At 40.6% G+C, this 21,352-nt stretch overlaps 3 protein-coding genes across 3 annotated transcripts in view; 2 read left to right on the forward strand and 1 right to left on the reverse strand. All coding sequences in view use genetic code 11, as the record gives it.

The window, feature by feature from the left end:
• The window catches only part of EGR_06569 (calcium-binding protein), a gene marked incomplete at both ends in the record, with an annotated part of 2,593 nt that extends 499 nt beyond the window's left edge, over positions 1-2,094 (reverse strand). Inside the window, 3 exons of the mRNA XM_024495818.1 lie at positions 32-188; positions 663-744; positions 1,974-2,094. Coding sequence (XP_024349778.1) covers positions 32-188; positions 663-744; positions 1,974-2,094 — 360 coding nt within the window. The remainder of the gene's footprint in view (positions 1-31; positions 189-662; positions 745-1,973) is intronic.
• A 110-nt stretch (positions 2,095-2,204) lies between these two features.
• Positions 2,205-5,670, forward strand: EGR_06570 (Centrin-2; the record flags this gene model as incomplete). The annotated part of the gene is made up of 4 exons (XM_024495819.1): positions 2,205-2,269; positions 2,974-3,148; positions 4,640-4,740; positions 5,454-5,670. The coding sequence occupies 4 exons, from the start codon at positions 2,205-2,207 to the stop codon at positions 5,668-5,670; spliced, it is 558 nt and encodes a 185-aa protein (XP_024349779.1).
• Positions 5,671-7,037: 1,367 nt separating this feature from the next.
• Positions 7,038-20,165, forward strand: EGR_06571 (Guanylyl cyclase GC-E; the record flags this gene model as incomplete). Its single annotated transcript, XM_024495820.1, has 18 exons — positions 7,038-7,818; positions 8,455-8,711; positions 10,372-10,587; positions 11,630-11,816; positions 12,209-12,293; positions 13,018-13,129; positions 13,827-13,976; positions 14,123-14,305; positions 14,384-14,455; positions 14,904-15,093; positions 15,506-15,720; positions 15,924-16,048; positions 16,093-16,233; positions 16,703-16,895; positions 16,939-17,113; positions 18,595-18,693; positions 19,610-19,784; positions 19,949-20,165. 18 exons carry the CDS (start codon positions 7,038-7,040, stop codon positions 20,163-20,165), a joined length of 3,573 nt encoding a protein of 1,190 aa, XP_024349780.1.
• Positions 20,166-21,352: the final 1,187 nt, after the last annotated feature.

Below are 21,352 nucleotides of genomic sequence, written 5' to 3' on the forward strand. Positions count from 1 at the left end.
TGGTTGAATAAGTCATAAATTCATCACTCACATCGATAGCACATGCATTAAATGGGTGTCCTTTTGTACAGGCTCTTAAATCGGCTTCTGTGATGAAGCCATCACCGTCACGATCCAATTCGTCGAATTGTTTTCGCATGAAATCACCACGAGCGAAGAGGTTAGTCATTATTATTCTATGCGTTAGGCTGAAGGAGAGAAAAATGAGAGTGGCTTCTTATAGAGGCTTGATTTAGTACTTTACACATCGTAGACGAAGCTCTAAGCAGCCATGACCGAGAGAAGCGTAATTAACCCTCTGGAGGGGGGGATGTTAAGGCGCAGATTTGACCTAAAGAGGATGCACTTCTTAAGACATTTTCTTCCAAAAACGGAGTCTGTGAGAGCTTTTAGAAGGTTCTTCTATGTGCCTCAAACTAAGCATCGTCAATGTCTGTCATTGGTGTTTCAAGAGGACACAAGCCTTGTCGGGAAATCATGACCCCCTCTCCAGTCCTGACCTCTGCCCTGTCTCCCGAGTGGACAACTCTACTGCCTTCTAAGCGGTCCTGCCATTGACTTATGACCGAAAGGATGATGGTCGGAAAAAAGGGGAAAAATTGCTTGGGGCTTTGTGGCTTTATTTTGCTTTGAAAGAAAGGATCCTTCGACCAAATGATTACTTGATTCGGGCTGCTTCTTCAGTCGCAGTCTTATCCTCCTCCTCAACATTCGGTTGTGCCGTATCAAACCGGTGGGTCCCGGCTGCAAGTATTTAATACTCAGCAGGAGATCGTGATAGAAGGTTGCGTCTGGTGTTCATCACACTGAAAGTGTGAACGATCTCGATGAGATGAAGCGGTGCTGCGTGCCTTAGTGGATAATTTGGAGAGAACTGGCAATTAATCTCTTTATGATACAAAATTCGCCTCTCGTCAAATGTCGGTCAATTGGTCAACAGACACTCCAATTTATACTACTCGTTTTTAAATGTATTTGAGACGACGCTCAAAATTCACTGTCTAGGGGCTGCCAAAATTTGTTTTTGACATATATGACACTCCATCATATAATTTCCTGCTGATATATGTACCAATCCCATTCTTCATCTCTCACTCAATTTTGCAACTCATTCTTCAAATTCTACCAATTAAACCTGTTTTATTTAATTTGAAAAATAATCGACCTTTTGGCCATACTTGGACACTGGAAGGAAAACAAGCTCCTAATGGGCCGATCCTCCACTTATACTCATTTATAGTCAAATTTTAGCGTGACGTTTTCTGTGGTTTATTGACGCCTGGTGGGACTTTGTTCCGGAAGGGTCATCAAATCCGCTTCCACATTCAGCAGCCTGCTGCATTTTACGTTCTTAGTAAAGTTTGGAGGTTTACAGAGAGGATCGAAAGCAGTGGATGAGTTAGAACTGACGAGAAGCATTACGGCTGTTGGCTTCAAAAATCCACCTATTCCCATGAAAAAGTGATGTTTGCTTCTCCAGACTCATAGGTTTCTTTCAAAGCACAGAACACGTTCAACCGCTCTCTTGATTGCGGTTTAAATGAGAGCATATGCGAAAAATTAAAGACTACTTAGCGATTTGCCCTATCAATCAAGTGGACATATAACTCTAAAGTTTCTTTAATTCTCGTAGTTTTGAACTACCATTTTGGCGGCTTAGCTCTCAAAAAACCCTCACATTCTATCATCTGTCATCGCTTACTGTCTGTCATCTCTTGTTTAACCGACATTTGATGATGTGTAAAAGGAAAAAAAAAATTTTGACGTATCAACAAGTTAGGGCAAGTTACAACAAGTCGATGGATCGAAATGTGTCAAAAAACGACATTTTGACTACGCGGCTAAGCAAATGCCAAGTTATTTCAAATTCACGAAAGAGCGGAATACATTGGGGGAAAGTGTGGAAATAATGCATTAGAAAATGCTTAAACATCTCCAAAGTGTAGTTTTTACTGAATTTTTCATTGACCTACTGATGTCCTCCATCAGTAGACTGGTAAGGAAAATGTTCACATGCTCATATTGATGCACTTTAATCGGCAGTACGTAGACTGCTGCAACTGCGATGCTCACACGGATCCCTGCCCTGGCCATTCATTTGCTTTTTTCTCTTCTCTTTCTGCGCATTAAAGTCGCGTGAGATGAGCAGGAGACCACTTTGCGGGTTTATCAACACTTGATCACACAGTGGTACCTCAGTTGGAATGCCTTTTCACTTCTCCAAGTCGGCCAGCAAAAAGGCGTCTTTGCCTACACCTTCCACAAGCATGTAAGTGGTTAGTTTTTTGCATTTTCTTTATTCCTTCTTTTCTCTTTGAGAGAAAAATACTGCTGACTGAAACCACTGACTTTTGCAAGTTTTTTATTGTTGCTCCTCACAGTCCACAAAGGTGGAAGTAGACAGGACCTAGGATAGGTGATTGTGAATATTAAACAAAAGGACGCAAATACTGCGCCATTCCACTAAAGCGGATTGAGGACCCAAGGAGAAGGGAGAGGGGGGTAGAAAGTGAGAATAGAGAGATCCAATGATCTTTTTGATAAAATCAAGCACTTTAGACCAATTACAGAGATTTTAGGTGGAACATGAAGGATTCATTCCAAAAAACAGTAAAACTCGATGAGACGACTATGATTGGTTAAATTTTCGTCACGGGGTTACTCCTAAAGGCATAGTGAACCTCCAAGTAGGTGATGATGTGTGCCTATTCAGTAGTTAACGCTAAAGACAGGAATATTTTCTTCTACTAAAGTAACCTAAAGGCAGAGTTGCTTTCTTACACGTGGAGGAGGTCTTTCCCTTACATCTGTCCCCCTATGATCAGGTTCTTTTGTCACTGGTGCATATTTATCGCCCCGAGTCTTAACGCAAATAGATAGAAGAATTCATAGTCACATCACAGGAGAGACTGTCTTCTGTTTTTTTTGCATAAATTTGGATTGAAAGGTCAAGGTCGCATTTTCTGATTGCAGTGTTGCTAGATTGCGCGAAGCCTTCGATAAATTCGACACCAATAATTCGGGTATGCTAGACCTCGAAGAGATTCAGGCAGCACTGAGAGAGTTGGGGAAGCCTAACAACGCCTCCGTCATTCACTCCATTATGCAATTGAAGGGCCTGCAAAATGGCATAACATTCACTGACTTTGTTCGCTTCTTCACCGACATCACCCTCTCCTAGTTCACACACACACAAACACACGCATGCCAAACCACAGATCTTAATAATAACTTTTTATTTTCTTGAAGTCCCAACCTTTGATGAACTTGACACTTCATAAATGGCAGCTAATTTGAGCTAATCATTGTTAACTTCCACCTGAGAGTAAATAGTGAACCTCTACGATTTTCCAACGCCTAACCAGCCTCTTTTGTACAACCAATTTGCAAACAAATTTTCTGTTGACAAAACATTTTTTGCTATTTAAATGCAAGAATTTTTTTCTTTATATGACTTTTTTTCATTTTTAGCCAAAAAATATGCTTTATAAATTTAGTATCTAGCCAATCACCTTATAGAACACCGAAAGTCGGATTAATCATTTCATCACAGATGACTGATGATCAAATTTAGTTTTTTAGTGCGAAAGTCAAAAACCTTGGCAAATTTAAAATTATCCTTAGGATAGGCTGTGGAGGTTCCTAATGAACGAATTTGTCCGTGGGGATTTTGGTTGGATGTTTCCTTTATACACATGTATTAAGGCAGCGCAAATATGCAGCCCTTTGTCGGTTGAATTAGTCTAGTGGTTGCTGTTTGAGGTTGCTCACTTCATAAGGCATGCAAACAAGCCATTGTAACATCTTTTTTGGGCATTATGCCTTGAATAGGTGGGGTTGTAGTAGGCATCATTCTGAAGGAGATGAGACGAACCACACATTCCTGGGTAGTAGAAACTCATAACTTTTGATTAAATAAAGGATAGTTTGCGTTTCTCATTTTGTAATAAGATAATTAATAATCATACGTGTTTAAATTCAGTGCCACCACCTCACATCATCCCAACTGCCCGGCAGGATCCAGGGAGATGATAATGAAGCAGCTCCTAATGGAATTCGACTCAAACAAGGATGGAATATTTACACTTGCAGAATTGCGTCAAATGAGTCGGGACTTGTGTATACCTTACGAAGAGGTCGAAAATTTTCCACTTTCTTCATGCCAATTAATTTTTTTAAAGAATTTCTGATTAATCATGACAGAAAATATTAAATTTTGTCATATCAGTGATAGGTAAAGTTGTTGCAGTTTATTATCCCGAGAATGACACGGTCACATTTGTAGATGACAAGATTGAATTGTAAGATAAAAGTAGCAAAATCCTTTTAAATTGTGTTTAAGTGCTTTGGTGTTTGTTTTAATGTGTGCTTATCTACGCAGCCTTTCTGGTCGCCAAAGGTTGTGTTCCACCCTTGTTGACAATGCCTTCGGGTCTAGTGTTGAAGGGTTTTTTCACATAGAACACACCTAAGACACAACCTTCCCTCACATCACATTTTTACTTGCCAAACTTGTCTATTTCATCGATTTTTTCGGCGTCCTTGAATATAATTTTTAAGGCAAAATAATATTGACAAATAAAATTTCGGAATTTCCCGTTGGTTCCATAAAGGGCAATATTCATTTTTGTTTTGGCAGTTTCTCAAATGGACACGCACATCTTGGGGTGAGGAGCTGAAGACACTTCCATTAGACACCGTTCTCGAGTGCATTAAGGTCTTCGTGACACGTCAAATGAAGTAAGTTTATGCACGCTTTCTCCGCCTTCACCTTTTTCCTTCCCAGCCCTACCCTTCCCTTTTATTCGAGAAAGCAATTAAAAATTGGGCTAATTTTGGACGAAACTTTAGGCGGTTAATGGCGAGGAAGTGAGACATCTTGCCTCCTTATTTAAGAAATTGAGGTATAGCCACGCAGCCTCGAGTTGGGTCCAAGAACGTAGAATCTCCTGGGAATGGATTGGTGCATGCCTCAGGTGTAAACCACTTAGAGTTGTGTCAGGTAGTCAGTAAGTGAAGAAGGAGATGAAGAAGCGTCCACTCGTCCTTCAAGCATCGACGTTCCAGTTGACTTCACATGTGCGTGCAAGCAAACAGGTTAGTCATTTCTGGAAGCCAATCTTGACAGCTCCGGACTAGTCATTCTACCACCTCATACCCCAACTTTTCAAACAGTCTGAGAAGCTTCTGCAGCCTCAGAACTGAGGTAAATCTGGTTCGTAAACCAGACGAGGTCACACTACATCTGTCCTGCTCACCGAGAACCAATGCTCTTGAAAATAAATAAAGGACTTCCTGAGTACTTTTGAGTAGCCACCCAATAAGGTGCAGGGGAAGTTGACAATCAGCAAACCAACCTTTCAAGCGATCATTTGCCAACGCTTAAACACCAAATGACTTTTTGGATGTACTATATAACAAATAAGTGCTTTTTCTCATTCTCTCCTTAAAAGTACAAAAGGAGCAAGAGATCTCTTTAAGCTCGCCGATGTGGACCAATCCGGAAAGTTGAGTTTGGCGGAGATTAAACGTCTTCTCGAGGCATCTGATTATGACGTCGATGATGAGGAGCTCTGTGCCATCTTTCGTCGTGTCGATGCAAATCGTGATGGTGAATTAGATGACAAGGAGTTTCTTGACCTTGTCAGATACCTCATCGAAAATAAGTGACGATTTTTTGTCCCACATCTTTGTTTTCGACTTTGGCTCACACCAATTCTTTGGAGTTTTTTTTCCTCCTAGAGTTTAAAAAGAAAAAATACACAATAGTTTAGAAATTTGGGAAATTTTTCCTTTTTTAGGGAAGGGAACACTCGAGGGAGGTGGTTTGCGAACTCCCTCCTTATTTTAAAATGTTAAAGTGGAGACTTCAAAACGGTGAATGCAATTACGACGACTTAATTCGGAGAGGGATCGGATCATGCCAATCTATCGCTTTTACTAAGCAAAGTTGAGGGAGTTCATTGCCATCTCCTTGATAGGAAGGTCTTTATGCAGTAAAAAGCTACACGCAGAAGTTTGCATTCGCCTGTTTTAGAATAAGGCTCACTTAGAACCGGCATTAGTTTAAGCGTGCCATTCTAACCGCCGGTAGGACTGGTACACACAAAGTTCTCTAATGTCCATAACATTTGTTTGCTCAGAATATGATATTCTGCACAGTCCAGCTGACTACGGTGCTTGAGTTTCGTATGTGAGCCCATTCCCTTGTTCTGGTTAGTCGTGACCCCGTTTCGTCTTCACGCGGCAGCTGACCAGTTAAGGGAGTTTATAAGACATGTAAAAGAAAAATTATTTAAAACATTCTTTTCACCTTCTGGGGAAGTTTTTCTGTTAAGCACAGAATGATATGGAACTCACTCACTTACTTGGCTCTGATTGACCGTCCCGCCGTACACCGCGGAAAGAAAGTAGAGCGGTGCAGGCCTAAGAGGTAGCGAGTAGAGGACACATTTCTTCAGAGATGGGCAAAGTGTCTTTTTTACCTGCCTAAATTATCAAAGTGGAAGATATTTTGGATCACGGATCAAAAAAATAGTCTAATGGAAAGTGTTGTCCTCGCACTTTGATGGCCTTCACCTAGTCCATCCCAGCTGATGTGAGCGTAAAAGTACTTATTAAATGACATTGTAAAAGTGATAAATAATAAAGATCTCCTTATGAACTTTGTGGGATCCATTACCTTGACGACCCTTTTCCTTACTATAACTACTATGACAGCAAATTTGAAGAGGAGTATCTACCACTTTAAAACTGAATGGAAAGGCTCATAACACCTACAATAAGTTCATTTTAGCAGCATGACTCAAAGTGATACTATCAGATAGGGGAAGTTTTGCCCAAAGAACAACAAAATTATTTCACCAAAATAACAAGTTATTTACTCGTCTGATAAGAGTTCACCCAAAATCAAAACCCCCAATCTCATTGGTCAGCCCCGAAATCTGATTGGTTAACTGTTTCTTGTCTAATACTCCTTTTTAATTACTTACATAAACTACATTCTGCATTCCATCAAAGATTGCCTACTATAAAGCATGGTCGACCCTATTCTCCGACTCCTCCTCCTCTTCTCCTTCCTTCCTCTTACAATCGCCGCTAATAACCCTCAACCAAAGCTACAAATAATTTATTTTGAAAGCGCTAACAGCTGTCTCGCCTATTCTACCATTTTTAGTAACAATGAGTCTGTTTACAATACTCTTCAGTACGTGACTTCCCTCCAACCATCCATTCTCTCCCCTACCGAAGTTCGTATCATCCCTCAATTTATTGGCGGTTGCAACATACGTGAAGATAATCGCGGATACCACCTTCTTGAGTCACTGGCGAACTTAATAAAGTTGGCTGACAAGTTCAAATGTTTCACAGTTTTTGTGGGTCCTCCATTAGCTGGAGATTGCACCTTCATTTCTGGTTGGATGACTCAAACTTCAACGTCAATTCCTTGGCTGCTGAAGCCACACCAGATAAATTATCTCTGTCCAGCAACAGATCCGGCTGGGAAACATATCGGGGATTTATACGCAGGAGAGGAGGAAGCTGTACGATGGGCTGCAATAACAATGACTCTAAAAGTGCAATCGGTGATAAATATCTTTGAGTCTCTGTTGGGATTCCAGGGTTGGAAAAGGGTGCTATTGCTCTATGAGATTAGTGCCAAAATGATGCCACTATTCTGGATGGCAGATAGGCTTGATCTGGCATTTGATGCAAAAGACCGAGTGGGGACTTCAGCAAAGGTTATTGCAATGAGAGGTATCCATGTGGACTGCAGCTATAACCAGTTGGTAATGGAGTGGGTGGATCAAATAGATGGTGCGTTGGGTACTACCTTACTAAATAATTGTTATTTCCTTGGAAGCGAATGACAAAGAGGTGGAACAGTGAGAATTTATGGCTTGTCAAGTATCTCATCATGTCAGCAAAATTCAGCTTGGTAATTTACGACCCCTCTCCGAAAATTACTAAAGGGGGCTTTGAATTTCTCCATCTACCTCAATAGATTAGATTAAGTTTGAGTCTAGCCGAAAGCACCTCCACTACGGCTTTGTTTTACCTTGTAATCGCCTAATGTGCTTGCATCAACGAAGCGCTGATTCTGGTTCAGTAAAGACGTAAAATAATCATGGATATTTTTGAGCGGTGTCACCTTTTTGCGCCTCTGTTTTTATAAATTAACGACACCTCAGCCTTAGGCACAGATCTCTGCATAACTGAGTCCTTCAGAAAGTGAAATCCTAGAGATTTGTTAGCCCCTGCTGAAAACAGACTAAGTGAATTGTAATGACCACGAAGTTCGTGAAGTGAAGAGAGTGTGTGAACCCTTATGTAGACATACCAACCAATCGAAAAACTAGACTAACATTTAGGAAGCGGGATGACTAAAGTGAATGCATTACAGAGTCCTTTCCAGGTTCGATGGAAGACGCTTCATTATTCTTCTTACTTCAGCAATCATCATTCTTGCAAGACCACCGATTGTCATCGACCTACTGGATCAAATCCAGAATCTTTCACAGATCAAAGCAGGTCGCGTTGCTCTCCTACACTTGGATCCTTCCAATGTAATCACATACGATGTGCTACGCTCCTGGCGCCTTGAACTCTCCCGAAGGCCTCAATTGGGTGCTGCGGGTCAGAGCTTGATAATAATCACTGCTTTGCCCTTGGGAAAAGGATACGACGCATTTTCCCCTATACTTCAGTCTGTGAGTATGCACCTCTACTCCCTGTAAAACTCCATCAATGTTATTCGATGATGGGTATGACTAATTTTGATTTACTAATGTGCTAAAAGTAGCATGAGCATATGTATATTCTTCTCTGTAATAGGCTTGAAGAACTTTCTTTGGACTTTTGTGAAGTCTTTATTTGTGGTTGACCAATCCTAATAGAAGCCGCAATAGTGTTAATGTACGTTCATCATGAACCTCATAATAGAGGTATTAACAGAGTTCAGGATTCCCCATAAAAGAGAATAGGAGATAAATATTGGGATTATAGTAGGTTTTAGACAATATTTGTAGCTGAACCATTTTATTTGACAATTTTCCAAACGCAAAGTTTGAATTTCCTCATCACGGTTTTCCAGATGTGGAGGGTAGCAGGAACCATTTGTTTTGATCGGTTTTTTGAAACGACTGCCTGCTGAAACAGGAAACTTAGCTGGGTCGTAAAATTTTCTGCACTAATTAATTAATGCCATAAATAAACTAACAACTACAATTCTGTCTTTAATGCTGCTTAAGCGTATTAAGAAAAAAGTTCTGTTAGATATTGATGATTGTGATTTTCATGTGGGTAGTTTGTAAAAAGCATCTCTAAGAAAATAGCTTTTGCGCCTTTCTAGTAAAATGAAAACTTTCGGTTATGGATGGCCAAAGAGAACATTTTTAACGTAAATAGTTAACACTATAAGCTATAATCCTTTCTCAACGAGATGAAGTAAAATTCCACTTTCCTGCCAGTTTTGGCTCTAAAATGTGACAAAATGTGATTTGTTTAATTTCAAAATAGTTAACATGTGACCATGTGTTATTTTAAGTGCTAAGAAGTGTTTGATTGCTTGGAGAAATTAGGAGAGACTAAGACGTAGAATCCTCCATTTCATGAGGCGACATGCGCTCTCAAGTTGTCCTAGAAGCGGAGGGCATGCAACCGAGTGATTGATCAGTCATGGCTACCTCTGCATAGGTTTACCTTTTACAGCTGACAGTTGTGTCAATAAGACATATCTCAGCCTTACTTATTAAAATATATTACTGAACATCTGAATTGAGCAGTGCTATCCACATTTCAATAAACAAAACTTAAAACTGTCCAAAAATGAAATGGTGCATTGAATGACGGCTTTACTACAATCCAGTTTGTCAATAAAGAGTTTAAAATGCACGCTGCCTATTGAAAATTATGGGGAGGAGAAACGGAGGTCCCATCCACTCGGTCTCCATGGCGCTGCCTCATCACTCACGTTAAATATGTCTACAAATTTCCCTCAACATTACATTCTCAAATTAAGGTGTCAGTAGTGAATGGCAATTCTTTATGTTCAAGAGTGGGGGATTTTTCCCATTGGGGTGCTTTTTTCCTTAGCAGTGTGAAAGCTGTGAAACCATTTCTAGTAGAGGGCACTAACTAGTACTCCCTCTTTTATCGCTTAGCCACAATTCCATTCTTAAAATAAGTGCCCCAAAGTAATTTCAGCCTCACCCAGCTTTTATTGATGCCAAAGGAAAAAGTACATAAGTCGGAAAAGGTACATGGACTTTGTGGCAAAGGTAAACAATCGCATGTGCTTTTAAAAGTTTTGTTTTATGAGGCTTTCAAAGGTTAAACTGTCAGCTTGAAAGCAATTTCTTACCTTGACAGAACACGATGATATCTTTTGCCTCCGCAGTCGCCGTAGCACTAAAGATGGTGCAGCAGTCGTTGCTTGACTACGGGGGTAAAATTCCTCTCGATGCGAACTTCTTTGCTCCAATGATGTCTAAACACCTTCGCGTTCCTGTGGTACCAGATGTGGATTACCACTTTGTGCAAGACGGTGGCTACTTCAACAACTTGTTTGACATCTACAACTTCCAGGTAAGTTTCCTGTTCCCATGGTCTCCTAAGAGAAGGCCTAGGAAGGAATAGATATGACTGGATGTCCATGATGGTGGTGGATTCGAAGTGATTTCGGCAGCTTGAACGCACCAATTCGATGCGAATGTGGCATTATTAACTATAAACTTAGTAGCTCTAAAATTCTCACTTTTTAAGGACAGTGGGAAGTATGAGTTATCCCTCACAAAGTACGCTTTAAAGACTTCAATAGCAAATAACCAGGTTACGAGGATAATGTTAAGAATGGATTTAAATTGATGTCTTAAAAGTCGATGCCTTCACTTTTTTGTGCTTGTAAATATGCAGGAAGAACTTTGCTTAGCTTATTAACGTAGTAAATGATTTTGCAAAAAAGTGGAATCTGAAGTCTTGTTCAAGTATGATTTTAACTTCAGCTATTCCAAATTTTAGCACTGCTTAAGTGTCAAAAGTGAAAAGTTTTAAACAAAAGAGATTTTTCCTGAAATCCCCAAGTGAATAGTTCGTAAAAATCTGAGCCTAATAGATTCTGAATAACAAGAAGTGGCAGTAGTAGTAGGTGAAGAGAGATTTTGACAGCTATGCTTAATTGTACGTTGTAATGATTTAAGGGGTGGTAGAATAAGGTCTTGTATTGCTTCTAATGTTTCTTTGCTTCAAACTACGAATTTCTGATTTTTCTCTAAAATAAGTGAATTTATCTTCAGCAGCCTTCGTCATTATCTCACTTTTGTATTTTTCTTTTAATGTCAAGGGTAGACAAAAACCTTTTGTAATGTACCAGTAGAGGACTATGGAGGATGGGTTGAAGCAGTTTCTCTCTCCCATCCATAGTACGTGTCCTCCTCAGCGTAGCGCTTCTACCGTTGAGCTTTTTGTTGTCACTCACCTTTTGTGGGTTTTGAAGTCGTCGGTAAATTTGCATATAATTCATGTCCTTTAAAAGGAGTTGACAAGTCATTTTAGCCATCGTATAAAAAGGTTTCTTTTAATAGGCAGAATTTCCACCCTCAATTTGACATTCTTCCGTTTCCTTTTATAGTTAAATACGAGCAATATATACGCTAAGTCATTCAAGATTGACACAGCACACTTCTACGAACTCTTTGAACTCGTCTGTGTAATGCCAGCTCCGGGATCATTTATCTACGAGGTCCAACCCAAAAAGTGGCCAGGTGATGGCAAAGGTCCCGCTGTTGACATTTGCCTCCAATCAGATTGCCTTGAAGGTGAGCTGGCAGAAGGAATTGCCATGTCTTTGTCAAGTTACAATGAGAAATGTTAATCATAGAGGTTAACAACTTGACGTCTAATTAAGGTTATTTGTTCGGACTGTTTATCATCCACATAGAACAGATCCGGCAGGTTATAAAAATAAAAGAAGGTTTATATATTTAGGAACAAAATTCCAGCCCACTAAAACTAAATAGTCAGACTGGACAATCTGAGACAGACACCTTAAATCCGACAAAGGTGGTAAAACACAGCTTCGGATTTTGACTGATTTGTCACATGGTCTCGTCAGTCCAATCCTTTTGTCACGAAGGATGTTCGTTTAGGAAGCAGTACTGCTCCGTTTTTCTGTCAAATCTGGGGTTTATCTACCATTTTCTATTTTCAGAAACACTTGTCAACATCCTGGTTCTGCTACTTTTGATGGCAGGAGCAGCCGGCATGATTACAGTAGTCGTTTTCTTATTTTTTAGGTAGGTAAAAAATATCCGTAAATTAAATTTTCCTTTTTTGTCCTTTTTCACAAAAAGCCTCCCTAAGGGCGAAAGAAATTTTTATTTTTTATTTGTCAATTTCACATGCCGTTGTCGAATGATAGGAGCAAACGGTAGTCATTCAAAAAGGAGGAATTTGGCACCGAGCTGTCAAATATTATCAGACTTGGGTGAAATAGGAGTTGGGGGTATGCGATGAAGGTAGAGCATTAGTGGTATGACATGCAAATGAACAAGTCTACAGCATACAAAAGTTTATCGCAGCGCGATAAGCCGAAAGCGCCGCATACTTTCTCAACAACCTAAAGCGACCTTAGCCTTATTATGCCTCAACCTAAGTTATCCTTTTTAATAGATAGCGGAAAGCAGAAGGAGTTTAGTCTAACCCCCGCAATTCTGCGATGATCAGTTTACTATCGATGCCAGTGGTTGACAGATCAATAAAAAGGTCCTTTTTCTTATTCATCTTTTGTGCTTTAAAATATGTAGAATTGCGTAAGCACCGTAGCTGCATCGAAAAGCGGACCCTACTAGAAAGTGTCAAAACTGTCAACGAGGTTGGCTGGCCTGAGTGCTGTTTACAGCCAACTCGTCGGTCCTCCTACTTGCGCGCGCCGAGTTACCTGGCAGATTGATGACTTATGACATGACGACCTCTGTTCTGTAAAAAGCGTTATTATCCCCCTTCTTTTCACATTATTAGGCGCCACTACCGCTCTGTGAAACTGCGAATGGGTTCAAACAAACTTGTTCTCTATCCCGACGATGTTACTTTTCTCGGATCGCAAAATATTCATCGGTGCTCTTACGCTGAGGTTGTTTTTTCCTTAGATCTGCTTCTTTACTTACTAATTTAATTTTGGAGGAGGAGCGACGCAAAGGAAAAAGCGGATTGCTAATCGACTCCCATCCTTCATGAGTAGGCCTTTGGATAAATTCATCGTGGTCCAGCCATCCTGATTAAAGACAAGATGTGTTTCAGATAGGCCTCTATCTGAAGAGCAAACGGTCTGTATATGACCTGGTCTAATAAAGTGCAAACAGTAAAGGACAAAGTGGTAGATTAGGGAGTGTTTTCGCTTGTCGTCAATGCTTGCCAACGTGGTTCCCGTGGCTTCCGCCAAGGTTTCGTCATTACAGTGTGGATTTACTTCATTCGCATCCTTTCACACTCACTCATGTCACATGAGCCTCAAAAGAGCGTAACAATATTGAAGAAGCTATTCCCTACTTTACGAGAATGAGGAGTCTTTCCTAACTTTTGAACTACTTCCGAGTGTCACCTGCCACCACACCGGAATCCGCAAGGAATGTCTACGGCTTTTGGAATCTTATTAACATGAAACCGATTTTGTTTGCTTCATAGCACCCGATGGGGTAGAATGATGAAGAATCCATGTTTTATGGTCGAGGTACACGGTTGAACTCCCACAACAAGTACAACCTCTCTTCACAACGAACTGCAAAGACAAATGAAGGAAATTTTATGGTTTTCGCCTTCCTTGTTTTTAGATTTCCGTTAGTCAGATATTTCCTCCTAGTGCACTAAGCAGTCAGCATGCGGAGGCATCTGCAGACAGCGAGACAGACGCGGGCGAGGAGGCCTCTTCAATCTCTGGCGCTGAACCGCGTCATACTTTTAAAAGAGTCGCGATTTTTAATGTACGCTTTTGACCCTTTTGACCTAATTTGTACCCATTTTATGATGACAATGCAAGAGCCAATGTTTAACTTTTTTGTTCTTTACAAAACAAAATTTCTTCTACTCACATTTATTATGCAGTAAATAATCAACTCCCTTCTTATAGGGAACATTTTTGCACATCAAGCAGCTGGGTCTGCCATCAATCACTCTGAAAGCAAAAATGGTGGAGTATCTGCGGAGTCTGCGAGAACTCCGTCATGAAAACCTCAACCTCTTCATTGGCTGTTATGTCGATGCTGATTCCTTCAGCTTTGTCTACGAGGAATGCAGTCGAGGCAGCTTAAGGGTATCAATTCTTTCAAAGAATTAGTATATTAACTAAAGTCAAATCTTTAAAGCAATCAATGTTTATCTTTCAATTTAGTCGGTTTTGTCCAGCAAATCAATCAATCTTGATTGGGAATTCAAGCTGTCGCTAGTCACTGATTTAATTCGAGTAAGTTTTTGGCAACAAGAAACCTTTTACTAGCAAAACCTAAGTAGATGCTTCCTTTCAGTCACTCACTTTTTATAAATTATCACAAAAAAGTTCCTTTGATTTGTTCGCTCTGTTCATTTATGTTGCTAAGTGCGCCTTGGCAACCGGTATTTAGGACTGATTCATAGTGTAAAATAATGCAAAATTTTGTTTGGATGTTAGAAATAGCAAAGGCGAAATTCATGCTGCCAGGTGAAGCACACCAAACGGGGCCTGAAGAGCTCAGATTTATATTAAAGTAGATAGTCAACTACTAAATTCATGCAAAACCCTCTCCATAGAGAATGCTAATGCTTAAAAATTCACCTCATGCCCCACTGATTTCAGTAGTACTTTAAAGAAGGCAGGCTTCTACGTAAGTAGTCAAAAATTGCGAAACAGACCCTTACTCTGGGCCCCACCTAAGCTCTCATTCGCCCTCAATGGTTCCACTCCACAGGGCATGGCCCACCTCCACAAAAGTGATCTCGCTATTCACGGATGCCTGACCTCTGAGACTTGTGTAATTGACAACCGATGGGTGCTCAAGGTCACGGATTATGGACTACAGAAGATCTATTCTATGTACAACCACTTTCCGACTAGAACTCCCGCTGGTGAGACTAGTTTTTCTAGGATATTTTATACTTTAATATAAAAAGACGAACTTGCCAATTTTCTGCCGAGTTTCTGGATGTATAAATGCAACGGGTAACGAAGTTGATGATGTAAAGCTGTAAAATTCTTGCTTTTGTTAACAGTTTAAAGTGAACTAATGCAACTGCGTTATCGGTTACTGCGGCTTTTGTAGAAGAGCCTTCCATAAAACGTCTGCAGTGGGTCTGCGCAGGTTATAGCGACCCTTCTGTGAGTTTAAGGTCTGGAAATAATCAGTCAAGGAGATCAGGATATGTGCCATTCTAGGTGGAAATTGCTCACCGTTGCTACTATCGCAGCACCTTTTTTCTCCCAAGTGTCGTTATCATCAGGACTTAAAGCTGTGCAACCGTTTGGTCTCTTGGTCTTTAGAAAAGCTCTATCTAGCACCAGAAATGCTGCGCAACTCCTTAGCCGCCGAGGTTGGCAGTCAGGAGGCGGATGTGTACGCGGCAAGTGTGGTGATGCATGAGACCTTCTCTTGTACCCCGCCGTTTGGTATAGATCCCAACGATAATGAGGCTGTTGAGGCCGCGCTTCAACGAATCCAACGAAATGATGATTCTTTGCCAACTTACCGACCCAGTGTGAGTACCAGGATTCCCGACTGAACCTAACTAGAAGGAAGTTATTTGACTTTCTTTCAGGGACTACCTTAACATCCCATCAACAGAATTGTCTGTTTAGTTTTCATCGTCTGAAAACCAGAAAGAAAAGTCCCTTACTTGGAGAAAAAACATCCAAACCTTTAGCTTTCCTAAGCATCCTCTTTTCTAATGCATTCATTCAGTTTATAGATGTGGATGTGCCTGCAGCCTACATGGGCATGGTACAGCTCTCGTGGTCGGAGAATCCCAAGCTGCGACCAACATTTTGCGAGTTAGAAGCCCAACTTAACCAACTTTCCAAGGGCAGGTAGGCAAGAGGCGTCATGTCTGCTTATACTCTTCAACCTCTAGCAACTCCAACATCGTTGATCACATGCTCCAAATTATGGAGAAGTACTCGGCCAACCTTGAGAGTCTGGTGAATCAACGCACAGAAGAGTTACAAGTGGAAAAGCAAAAGACAGAAATGCTTATCGCCAAAATGCTTCCTCCGTGAGTCCACTTATTTACACAAAGTAGGTGTTGAAAAGAATAGTCAGAACTTTGAAGCTTTTAAATATCGACAAAAGTACAGGAAAGTAACTGATCAACTGTAAGTCCACTTATATAGACATTTAAAATGTGGATTGAATGTTGCTACTTAAATCGTCAAAGTGTTTCCCTGAGTTTAGTACAAGGTGTTCCAATTAATTTGTTCTGTTTTGTCTCAAGTGTGATCAAGCAAGCACAGAAGGGTGTCTGCCTTTTTCTGAAGGTCGTGCTTGTCGGTGCACTTTTTTGTTGTGTCGAACTGGTAGACCTCATTGTTCCCCTAACATGTCACACACAAAGCGTGCCCAACGTGTGGAATAAAGCGGTCCACCAACATATGCGGAAAAAAGCGCGCTAATACCTCCTTCAATAGGATTAGATACCGTCAAAATGCAAATAAATTGAAAGCCTTCTCCTTTTCCTTACCCAGGTCTGTTGCTCAGGCACTTCTATCTGGTACACCAGTGGATCCTGAGGCCTTCTCTGAGGTGACCATATCCTTTAGTGACATTGTTGGATTCACCACAATCTCAGCCAAGTCCTCACCTCTACAAATTGTCAATTTACTCAATGACCTCTACACAGCCTTTGATGATATGATTCAGACATTTGATGTTTACAAGGTGAGTGACTGAAAAACCAGAGAAGTAATTGTTTGGTACTTAGGTTGAAACCATCGGTGACGCCTACATGGTCGCGTCTGGTCTGCCCATTCGAAATGGACGCAAACACGCCGGTGAAATTGCAACAATGGCCCTGGAACTGATTAGCATTAGCGGATCCTTTCACATCCCCCACATGCCGGGAGTCCCCCTTTATCTGCGGCTTGGAATCAACTCAGGTATGCTGTTAGGCAAATTTTATTGTCATTTTTAATAATTTTTGTGTAAATCCAAGCTGTGATCGGTGAGAGGTATTATGGGCTCCGATGATTGGTTGATCGCAGACTAATTGGTGCGATATAACTTCGCGCGCGCGATTTATGTTCTAAAATTTTGAATTGGTATGCTTCGTAAACACGGCTCGAGACAGTGCATTTCATTAAATGAACGAATAAACTACAATAATGTTCAAAGCAATAGTAAGTAGAGTACTTAGATATTCAAAAATATTACTCAGTGTGTTAAAGAGCGGAAAATTCTATATTTTCGAAGTAGAAACGCAAACTAATTATTGTTGTTTTATTACTTGAAGGAAGGCCTACCTTTATTTACATTATATTCTTTTCTTGCATAGAAGATATAAGTGACGTGTTTAAAAATTGCTATTCATTGAAACGGGTGTAAATTTTCCCCAAAATAGTGTTCATCCATTTTGATATGGTGCTCCAACCGCAATTTTAGTCAATAATTATTAGGTGCATCCCATTTTTAAACGCATAATACACGTCCAATCGCAGTCGGGTTTTCTGGGTTCACACAAGGAACAAACAAAAGCCAAAGCGAGGAGATTGTAGTTTTTCCCACGTATCTGGATGCTACGTCGCTATGTTTATCTCAGCGTTCGAGAAATTCTTGTAAATGTCCAGCCTGGTGATACCAGTTTGAAATTCATAATGAATGGTGAATCGCCACATTCCATTTATAAAGTGGGCTTTATTGCCTCCATGATGCAGTGGTGCACACGGACTTTGCTATAAGTAATGATGAGATTTGAAAAGCCCGGATACCAAAGTTCATTCCACCTCCCCATCAAACTTCACAACAAGAGAGTAGACATGTCATTCATCCGAGAACAAAACATTTGTGCACTAGTATTATGGCTAGGGGCTTCTCTTAAAGTTATGAGAAACTATAAAATGGCTATCTTTTTCCTTTGCCTTGAATGCCCAAAAATGTCAGTTGTTAGTTGGAGGAGTGTCATCAGGGTAGTATGGAGGATGAAGTGAAGCACAATCTCCTCTTCAACACAAGATTTCATATGGAATCTTTTCACTAGTCGATTTTGAGAAAGGAAGTGGCAGATCCTCTGGTACTATGTGAAAATGTCACTCAATCACCAAACTTTGTACACCATCAGCCTCTATCAAGGGGACTTGTCTGGCCTTTTAAAACTGAACGTTTCGATGGTAATAGTTATCTTTGCAATATCCCCTTAAATACATCCAAAGAGAGCATAGTCTTGTGGGAATCAAATAGTGAGGTTGGGAGTGGAGAAAAGGGTCAAACGATGCGACACTGTCAACAAACAAACAAACCAAATTGCGCAGTATTGTTTTATTTGGTGGGAAAAAAGGTAAGGTACAGATTCACAGCTCTTGCTATTAATTGTCTACCATTCGTTAATACAGAGACCTAGAAGTTGAACATTGCCCTTTTGCAGGTCCCTGTGTAGCCGGCGTAATTGGTTTGACAATGCCACGCTACTGTCTCTTTGGTGATACAGTCAATACGGCTTCAAGGATGGAATCCACCAGCACAGGTGAGGTCCTTGAACCGGACATGTGATTGGCCTAATCAAGCATGGCAAGTTTTGCCTTTTTTGACTCCCCACAGTTGTGTTTAAACCCCCCACTTCTCTGTTTCATTAGGTCTTCGTCCTCTATTCTTGAGCAAGGATAGACTGTTTTCTCCCACTTGACGCATCTCACTTCCAGTGAATTTTCCATGGAAACAGGTTCTTTTCTCTGTGATGCGCTCTACCTCAACATCACTTTCAAGCACTAAGCGTTGACTTCTATACGAAGATTCCGTGGGAAAGACCGAGTCATTTTTGAGAGGTTTAAGATCAATGAGAAGTAGCCAAGAGCACACTAGAGTACCAGGCCGATGAACTGACTCATCATAACCCTTTATAATGTATGCGTATGACCCCATGAACGCATTTTGCAAGTCTAGTCTACAACATGGCACACTAGCCAGATATGCGGGAAACCTCGAAAAATTCTATATGTACTTAAAAGATAGAAGTCTTTAAAAATGACACTGGCAGTGTTTCTTACAAAGTAAGTAGCCAAGTCTAGCACTTGCCCCAAAACGTAAATTATCCAATCAAATGCAAGTTTTTGGCACAAGGAGTCAAAAATTAGTCAATAGAATGCCAGTACCCAAACCATGCCTCTTATTGGTTGCCTTTGAATTATTTCAAAACCTATAGTTGCCAGTGTTGATTTGGTCCCTCCCTCATACGTAAATACTGAATTTATTCGTAATCTTTGCTGGTAAAGCAATTATTTACCTGATTTTGGTATCTTACCTTATAATTCACTGCTGTCTATGATGATTTTTGTGCTTTTCATGCCAATAAAATGAAATAGCCTAGCATCAGTTTTTTTGTGTAAATGCTCTTCACAGTTATTGGTCCATTATTTAACCAGTGTTGCTCTTTTTCCCTGCAGCATTTCGTATCCACGTGAGTTCCCCAGCCAAGGCCATTTTGGATGAGCTTGGTGGCTACCACTTGGAGCACAGGGGAAAGGTTTTTCTCCGAGGTAAAGGCGAGGTCGACTCCTATTGGTTGGTTGGAAAAGATGGCTTTAATAAGGATTTACCGAAGCCACCCGATGGTGATGCGTGAGTATTGAGCTTAGACATGGTCAGAACTCATAATCAGAATTATCTAATGTTGGGAACAATTCCTAATTTTATAACCTGTATTCTACTCATAAATAGACACCAACCAAAAAGGTTCATGAGCGGAAAATTAGTAAAATATTTGCCTCTTAAATCTTTTTCAGATTGGCTCATCTAAATGCGATGATAACGAAGGTACCCCAGGAGGCCAAAACTGAACCTGCAACCAATCAGAACCACTCTTTACTACTCGAAAACCTGGGCAGCAGAAGATGCGGAGGCGAAATGGAACGGAGTAAACGACGAAACCGGCATGACCGTCATAAACACCACCACCAAAAGCACCAATCTGCAACCTCTGAGGCGACTGCTAAGACCTGACCCAAAATTTGCGGCTACGTACAAATTCTTTTCCTGTTACATAACGTAAAGATAGAGAAAACGAAGTAGTCTTTTCTAACCTCTTAATCTAGAACAAAAGTGCACTGGAATATTTTCCCTTGAAATCAAATAAATAATTTGGGAGAATTTCTTGACAGTTACATTTCGTGTTGTGTAATTCCAAAGCACCCACTTTTATCATGCGGTCAACGTGAACTTCACATCCCGGCCTATAATGTACTGATGCTCTGGTAAAAATGACAAACTATCACTCCATTTACACGCACTTGACGTCCTCATGGGTTTTTTTCCAAATGTGACTCGAGGATTCATGAGCTGCCCAGATTGGCAACTTCATCCTGCGGGGGTATTCGCGAAATCCAGGGAGTTGCCTGTACCTTTTTTATTACCAACTCGATACAACTAGGGATATCGAAGTTATGCCATATTTGGCTAGTCTAGCCCTATTAACACCTTCTTAGCAAAAAGAACGCTTGGAAATGAACACGCATGCCTATGTGTATTTAATTATCCTTATGGACTAAGTTAACCTCGTTTACAAATATTTTAAAGATTTAAATAGTCCAATAAGAAATAAAGTCGGAAGACCTTAAACAAATGTAAATTTTTAAATCCCCACGAAATCATATTTCGCAGGCGGATGTGAGCCAATGGCGATTAGAGGAAAAAAATCGATCGAGGAACCTTGAAAGTAACCAGTGAATTTGGAGACGTCAATTTAACACGGTCATTGTAGAGAGTATCAACAAAAAGCAAAGAACGACAAGCAAGAAGCCAAAATCATGTCAAAAAAGGCCTCAGCGAAAAATTCCGCCCCACAGAATGAGGAACAGTTGTTGCTACAAATTGAGAAACTTCAACTCATAGCACGTCTACTTACTTTCCGAGCATGTCGCTCAGAAGAGGTGAACAAAAAGTCCGATTTAGCGGTGAGAAAGATGCAACAAAATAAGCTACAACTGAAACAACAGTCGCAGATGATAGTTGATGACTTGGAACAGGTCATTTTTGCTATTTTGACATCGCTGAAGTCGTTTCAAGCCGAGGCTAGAGCTACACTCTTCAGCCTGCAGACTCAATTACAAAATTCCGAGCGTCTGCTGTTAGAATCTAATGAAACTATCTGCCGGCTGACAGAGAAATTGGACAATTTAGAAGCATCTCTG

The sequence above is a fragment of the Echinococcus granulosus genome (genome assembly GCF_000524195.1).
Source record: "Echinococcus granulosus chromosome Unknown EG_S00059, whole genome shotgun sequence".
Classification (NCBI taxonomy): Eukaryota; Metazoa; Platyhelminthes; class Cestoda; order Cyclophyllidea; family Taeniidae; genus Echinococcus; species Echinococcus granulosus.